Genomic DNA, 7,433 nt, shown 5'->3' with positions numbered 1-7,433 from the left:
AATTATTAGAGAGAGGAGAGCAAACAGGCCAAGAGAGGTAAAATAATGAAGCAGCTGCAGCAACTCATTCTACTACAGGGTTTGATTGTGGTGACAAAGACACAGGGCCCAGACAGCTGAAGCTGAAGAGCTATCCAGATGACTGTTGGTCACAGAAGCGAGCATTTCACCACAGCTGGTTAGAATATTCAGTCAGTCAGTCTCTGGTGTTCTGTTTGTGTCTCTCCCTCTTCACTCCCCCCCACCATGGTGGCATCTGGTTCCTAGTTCCCGCCTTGTTCTCCACACCCACTCATCACTCACCTGCTGCTCATCATCTATGATTGTTCCTGCCAGTACTTAAGGCCTTGGTGGAGTGCTGTTCTTTGCTGGATTGTTGTATTTACCCCCATTAATGTAGTCCCAGCTCTCTCTTGTGAATCTGTTTGTCTGCCATCGTGTTTATTGGTTTTCCATTTTCTTCTTTCTGCACAGACCTTCCTGGACTCCCGCCTGTTTCCCGTGGATCCTGTTTGGATGAGCATGAGTGGGAGTGAGTTTCAGCGTGGGACTAGAGTTAGTGTGTTTGAGTCAGTGTGAAGAGGAGTGTGAACTAGTTACCCCTGCCCTGGCCCTTTCCTTTGAATTTCTAGAGCCCCTGTCCCTTCAACACTGTACATATGTATACATTTCACCTGGTGTTGTAAATAAACCTCCCTTTAGTTGCACAGTTCTGAGTCCTGCATTTGAATCATGCCTGATCTGATGTGACAGAGATGGAGATGTGCCGGGAGGGAGCTCATCATCAGAGATCATCAGGAGGAACATTATTTATTGATATCCAGAATTCATAGTTATGAGGAGACTGAAGAGGCTCTGAAGGACCGTTTTTACACAACAATGTGAGAAGTGCTTTGTGATAAAGTGGGGAGGACATTTATGGCGTGATGGATTGCAAAACATGCTGAATTAATGTATGTTCAGATAATGCTGTACCCACCAGGACTGTACTGTGTTTCACAAATACTAAACCGTGGCTCAGTCCTGACATCAAGGCTGCACTTAGGTGAAAAAGGAGAGTCTGCAAGTCAGGAAACAAAGAGGAACTGAAGAGCTGCAGAAAACAGAGATTAACACTGTCTGTCAACAGAGGTGGCAAAACACAGACATTTTTTAAATTAAGAGAAAGTACACATATACTTCTACTTAAGAAGTATAAAAAATACTTCAGTAAATATTTAAAGTACTGTGAAGTCAAAGTTATAGTCAAATGTATTTATATAGCAGATTTAAAACAACAACCGTTGACAAAGCTGCTGTTCAATTAAGATAAAAGAAATAAATACATTGGGAGACATGATAAGAGTTAAGAAAAAGAATCATAAAATTAGAAGATTTGAGTGAGAAATAAGATAAATAAAAGTGATACAAGCTCATTCTGTTTTAAAAGCCAAGGAATAAAAGTGGGTTTTCAGACGGGTTTTAAAAGTGTCCAATGTTGGGGAAGTCCTGACGTGAAGGGAGCTTAGGAGCAGTTACAGCAAAGGCAGCATTAATCTGTTCATCAAACATTAGATTAGAGTCAAAAAACACTCCTAGGTTCCTTGCAAAGATTTTTCTTTTTATTATTATTATGAATTCCTAAAGGGCCAAAATCACAGCGGTCACAGGGACCAAACACAATCACCTCTGTTTTCTGTTCATTTAGGTTAAGGAAGTTTAAAGCCATCCATGCCATCCTTAACATCCTCCAAACAATCTAGCGAACCCTTCAGAGGACTCACAGATTTACGTTTCAGTGGAAGGTAAATCTGTGAGTCGTCTGCATAGAATGGAATGAGATCCCATGTTTTTTAAAAGTTGAACCCATAGGGAACATATAAATAGAAAAGAGAACTGGACCAAGATTGGACTCCTTGAGGACCCCACAAGAAAGTGAGGCTTTTGAGGACGATGTATCCCCCAATCTAACAAAAAAACTTAAGGTAAGATTTAAACCACTCCAAAGCAGCCTTTGATTCTGACACAGTGCTCAAGCCGAGAGATAAGAATCCCATGATCTACGGTATCAAATGCAGCACTGAGGTCTAACAGTATTAAAATGGCAAAATCTTCCAAGTCAGTAAAAGTTAAAAGGTCATTAAAAACTTTTACAAGAGCAGTTTCAGTGTTGTGGTGCGTTTTAAAACCAGACTGAAATACTTCACTAATGCCATTTTTATCTAGAAAGGTCTGGAGCTGAAGAAGGACAACTTTCTTTAGGAATGTCTGGACTGACAACCAAACATACCAAGCTTCTGTGTTTGAGCCAGAGACTGCACTTGTGGGTGAACAATACAAACATTTTATATTTCTTATATCAGTAATTTAACTTGCAACAAAACGTTCTGGGAAGCTTAAACTTAGTTTCAGAATAATTAAATCTGAGACTTTGTTTTATTGAAAAGGTTAATAAAGTTTTAAATTGTATCACAAATAAAATAAATTATTAAATAACACCAGCTACAATATTGGTAACATATGTGTGTTGTTCAGCAGAACTTTTGTCCAGGCTTTTGTTTAAATGCTCAGTTGAAAATCACTTTAACATAATTTTCAGCATAATTACTATTTTTGTGACTATTCAGTACTTGAGTATAATTTATTGAATTATTTAGTAACAAATGTGAAGTAAAAAGTTTTGATCACAAATGTGATTTTTCCAAAACGAATCTTGCTTAATAGTTCTGAACTGTTACTGTAAAGTTTATAATAAAGTCATAATAACCTGATATTTAGAATCTCCATATATCATTTCCTTTATGCTTATATGTTGTCAAACAATGGCAGTAAGAAACATAGTGTTAAAATAGCTCTATATAGAATTATCTCTTTAACCTTAAGATTCATCTTGAGAAGAGGTCAAAGGTCAGTTATCGTTATGGGGTCTTGCTATATGTTATGACACAAACATAGCACAGTTGTAAGTATCATAGTTTCTAGGCTCTAAGGCTTTTTGTCAGTTTAATAGTGAGCTTTACAAGATTGATTTTCGTGCCAAAGGCTGGCACAGAACTAAGTTCGCTTATGACCACTAGAGCTGGAAACAACCTCAAGCAATCCTAAGGCTAATCAGCACGGCTAGCATTTTAAAAACATTTGTTAAATGTTGTCATTGCTAACATATACCTGTTTAACAGCATGGTGAGTAGCGAGAACGCTAAGTTATTGTTAGCTTTGAAAAGAAAAATGTCAAAATGTAACATTAGCATGAGCTACATGCTAATGTTATTCACTTAAGCAAACATCTCAGTATGATTGAGATTGATTTGATTTGCTGCTTTCTAATATCTGTGTTTATTTCTGGATATACCTATACCTGCGTGGTTAGTATACATGCTACTTAAAGGCTGACAGAGGCAGTAAGTGTGAAAGACCATAAATTAACTGTAAATTACGTTGCGTGAGCTCCATTCATATAGTTATATCACGTGCACTTGCACACGCATGATGGCAACCGTAACCATGGCCTGCGGAGGGTATATAAATGCTGCACAATGTTCCATTCGTCCCTTTACACTTGCTATTGGACTTGTTTTGACCTGCTCCAACCTCAGCCTGTGGAAAGTTAAGTTTTCAGAAAATATTTTACTGAAAGCGGATTTTACTTGCTAGCGACAACAAGTACTTCATCCTTGGATTGTTTGTACTTGTTTTTCATACAGCAAAGCCTGAAGATGGCTCGCCGTGGACTCAACAGTCCCCTGGACTTCGCTGCAGGTACTTTTAACATTTCTTCAGTTATTTTAAGAGCCACTAAATGACTGTAATAATTTAATAAGTTCCAGTGTGAATATCAAGTTTTAATGTTATCAAAATATGCTTATTCCAAGATTTTTCCCCGTAAACTGTTTGTATGCTTTAAATTTTCCGGGAGAGGTGTAGAAATTATTAACGACTGGTGTATGAATTTGAAACAAAAGGTGTTACTTTGATTTGAAGGCTTCAAATTTGACACTTTTTTAATGATTTGGTTAAAAATAGCTTAATGGGCTACAATTTGTAAAATGCCCCAAAACCAGTCTCTGTGGTAACAGCATCTTCAGCATGTCATGACGTCAGAACACACAGGTGTAAACACACCAGATCCCGGTCCCCTCCTAACATCCTGTTCTTCTCGGATCAAAGGCTTTATTGAAATAAACTATAACTTTTTCCCTGCTACAAAACATGATAATAAAAAATAACAAAAATAAAATAATATAATAAAGAATATGAAAACAGTAATCATAGTACAGTAGTAATAATTGTATCCTTATGTTATGCTAATACTATATCTTATTATATAGCAGTTAATGATGTGAACTTAGTTGACTTAGCTGTTTTTTGCTTGCATGAACAAGTAGAAGTGTCATTCAGTCTGACATAAATGTATCCTAAAATGCTTTTCTCTCATCATCTGCTCAAACTAACAGATGTAGCTCTGTTCCTTTAGCACTTGATGTTTATTACATTCTTAATGTTATTTTGAACTTGTTTCCTCACAGGTCGTCTCGACTACGTGGTTGAGCGTCCCGCAGAAGAAGGCCTTCCTGAGGTCATCAGGATCCTGGATGACTCTGACACCCAGCATGTCAGTGAAGGTGAGTATGGTGAGTATATCCTTCTCTCATCCTCCCCCTCTTCTCATGAAGCACAGGATCCTGATGACAGTGAAGAGGAAGGTGAGTACCCTCCCTACCTACCTGAGGACGTCGATGAGGTGAGTGAAGACACTGACAATTCCTCTGACTGGAACAACTCAGAAGAGTGGGCCGATTGGCCTAGTGACGACTCGGGGTATGACACCATGGATGAGAGAGATGATTCCCCTCTCATCCAGGAGCTCCCTCCAGAGCCGTTTTGGCACGATTGGCGACATCCTATTGCTCCAGGTGCTGCCCCGTTCGCCATGCCGCCTTTCGGCCAGGCCAACGCCCCACTCTTCCCAGTTGGTGATCTGTCAGCTTCTCCTCCTTCCTCTGCTCCTCCCTCAGCTCCTTCCTCTCCTGCTCCCTCAGCTCCTTCCTCTGCTCCTCCCTCAGCTCCTTCCCCTCCTGCTCCCTCAGCTCCTTCCTCTGCTCCTCCCTCAGCTCCTTCCTCTCCTGCTCCCTCAGCTCCTTCCTCTGCTGCTCCTTCTTCCGCTACTCTCTCAGCTTCTCCTTCAACCTCAGCTCTCACCTCCTCAGCAAAGAGAAGCAGAGAAGACATCTGCACTGAAGAGGTAAGTGCAAAGAGGTGCAAGGTAAGTGATGACACGTTCTGTTGCCCTTCAACATCCTCAGGTTCTTTTGGAGTCAGACGCTTCTGGGAAAGGCCTTTTAACCTTTCACTTGATGACAGTGACTCTGACTAGGTAATGTTAGAACTTGTTTTTAAACTTTAAATGTTTAGGTTTGCTTTGCGTCTTGCAGTGTTTGTAAGACACTATTTAAATGACTAACATATTTTTTCTCAAGCTCTAGCTCACCATGCAGGACAAAGGTAAGTCCGTACTTAATGTCAACACAAATAAGTAGAAAATGTTTAAAAATGATGTCGTGAACTGACTGTAGTCTCTTGTTTTTACATAAGGTATAGCCTGTGGCTAAGGGATCAGAGGTAAGGTAAAAACACATAACAGAAGAAAAGTAAACTGAACAACTCGGTGATCTGTGAATTCATGCTTTTCTCTTTGTCTTTTTGTCTTCAGGTGCTTTACACTTGTCCTCTCCCAGCATTCAGCACTTCAGACACTCAACGTCCAAGACGGAGCTAACACAGAGAGATGCTCCACCCAGAAGACAGCCTTACCCCAACCTGATGAGAAGGATGGATGACCAAATGACAAACTGGAGAGTGGTGCTGTGTTCCAGCTATGTAAGTTATCACCTCACATTGGCTACAAACTGTCTTGAAGACTAAATCCTTCCAATAGCTGGTGTAAATCATCGTCCTACAGTACTGTAGGTTTAAGTTTATTTATAGTTATTGTGTATATGTTGAGTTTAAAATTGCATTTTAACAACATGCTGCAGCTGCCAACAATGGAAATGCTGTATTGTGTTAAAATGACGTCTTTCTCGTGTTATTGCTTTGCAGAGCAGCTGAGAGTGGACAGAGCTGCACAGAGGACCAAAGATCCACTCTCAGCACTTCATACCTGACTGGCCACAGCACCACCCCTCTTCACCCAGGGTGAGGAGGGTCCTGACCCCGCCTGCACAGAGGGAGTTGTGAACATGCACTTCTGTGTCGGTGGGTTTAGGAGCCTCCTCACACTCACACGGATGAAGACTGTCACTGGAAGATGTCTCCATTGCATCAGCAGGAAGCATTTGTATAATATTACAGTTTGTGATGTTTTATACATGTTTTTATTGCTTCACTTCAAACTAGGAGATATAAAATAAACCAGTTTTCATAATATTTTCTGTGTATTTAGTTGTTTTCTTAATAAGTTATTTGGAACATCATTGCAACCTGTCAGCTTTTTATTGAGGATTTAGAAAGTTGCTGGTGGCCCGAGTGTGTACAGTGGGGTGTTGTTTTTGTCACATGGTGAAAGTGACCTCATGGGGAGCAAAAAGAACAACTGAACAATTTGGGGATTCACAGACTTTGGTAATCATTAAAAGATGAAGAAAAATAGTTTTGTGTGATCAGTTTTAAGTACTGTAGAAAGTGAGCAGCAATTTAATCGAGTCCTGGGATGAAATGGGACAAAAGGGTAATGTGACAGCCACATTAGTTCCCTTTCCTCGTTTAACAATGTGTAAGCTGCTTTAACCTGCAATTTACTGCATGTTATTAGGCTGCATGGTACAACCACAGTCTGCTAACCACCCGTGGTGAGCGAAGGTTTTGAGGCATTGTTCGAACTACTGATGAAGCTTCATCAATGCTTGTTAAGTTTCCCAACCACATTTCATCCCGATGGTCCAAGGCTTACATCTTTATGCTCACAAACGTGCTTCTGTAATTAATCAGTAACCAATTTATTACTTTAAGTTACAGTGTGAGGGGCATTGATGAACATAAATTAGATTTAACTGGATTATGTGTTTAGGTCAAGAGACACAGACCTTCATCTTTAAGAGGCTCTTCTTAAATGTGTAATCACGATGTTTGTGTTTGTCTGCAGCATCACTGCAGCAGAGAGGGTATAACACAAGGCCACAGTCATGTGGTATTCTGTCCTGCTATTAAGTGAATAAAATACTGAAAATTCAATCTAGACACTAAATACAGTCACCGGCCACTTCATTAGTTACACCTGCCTTAATTCTTTGTGGCACAGATTCAACAAAGACCTGGAAACATTCCTCACAGATTTAGTTTCATATTGACATGATAGCATCACACAGTTGCTTCAGATTTGTCGGCTGTGCATCCATGTTGCAAATCTCCTGATCCACCACATGCCAAAGATAATCTGCTGGATTGACATCCGTTAT

At 40.0% G+C, this 7,433-nt stretch overlaps 1 protein-coding gene across 3 annotated transcripts; it reads left to right on the top strand.

The window, feature by feature from the left end:
- The first annotated feature begins 2,869 nt into the window (after positions 1-2,869).
- Positions 2,870-6,598, top strand: LOC146517483 (uncharacterized). 3 transcript variants are annotated; one of them, XM_085164385.1, is made up of 5 exons: positions 2,870-3,738; positions 4,506-5,481; positions 5,572-5,598; positions 5,690-5,856; positions 6,079-6,598. In XM_085164385.1, exons 1-2 carry the CDS (start codon positions 3,696-3,698, stop codon positions 5,351-5,353), a joined length of 891 nt encoding a protein of 296 aa, XP_085020511.1. In that variant the 5' UTR covers positions 2,870-3,695; the 3' UTR covers positions 5,354-5,481; positions 5,572-5,598; positions 5,690-5,856; positions 6,079-6,598. The 3 variants fall into 3 exon arrangements, with proteins under 3 accessions (XP_085020511.1, XP_085020510.1, XP_085020509.1); XM_085164384.1 differs by having other exon boundaries at positions 4,506-5,598; positions 6,084-6,598; XM_085164383.1 differs by having other exon boundaries at positions 4,506-5,598.
- Positions 6,599-7,433: the final 835 nt, after the last annotated feature.

The sequence above is a fragment of the Neolamprologus multifasciatus genome, chromosome 6 (assembly GCF_963576455.1).
Source record: "Neolamprologus multifasciatus chromosome 6, fNeoMul1.2, whole genome shotgun sequence".
Taxonomy (NCBI): Eukaryota; Metazoa; Chordata; class Actinopteri; order Cichliformes; family Cichlidae; genus Neolamprologus; species Neolamprologus multifasciatus.
The sequence above is the reverse complement of the archived record's forward strand: the minus strand, read 5'-3'. Positions and strand labels throughout refer to the sequence as shown.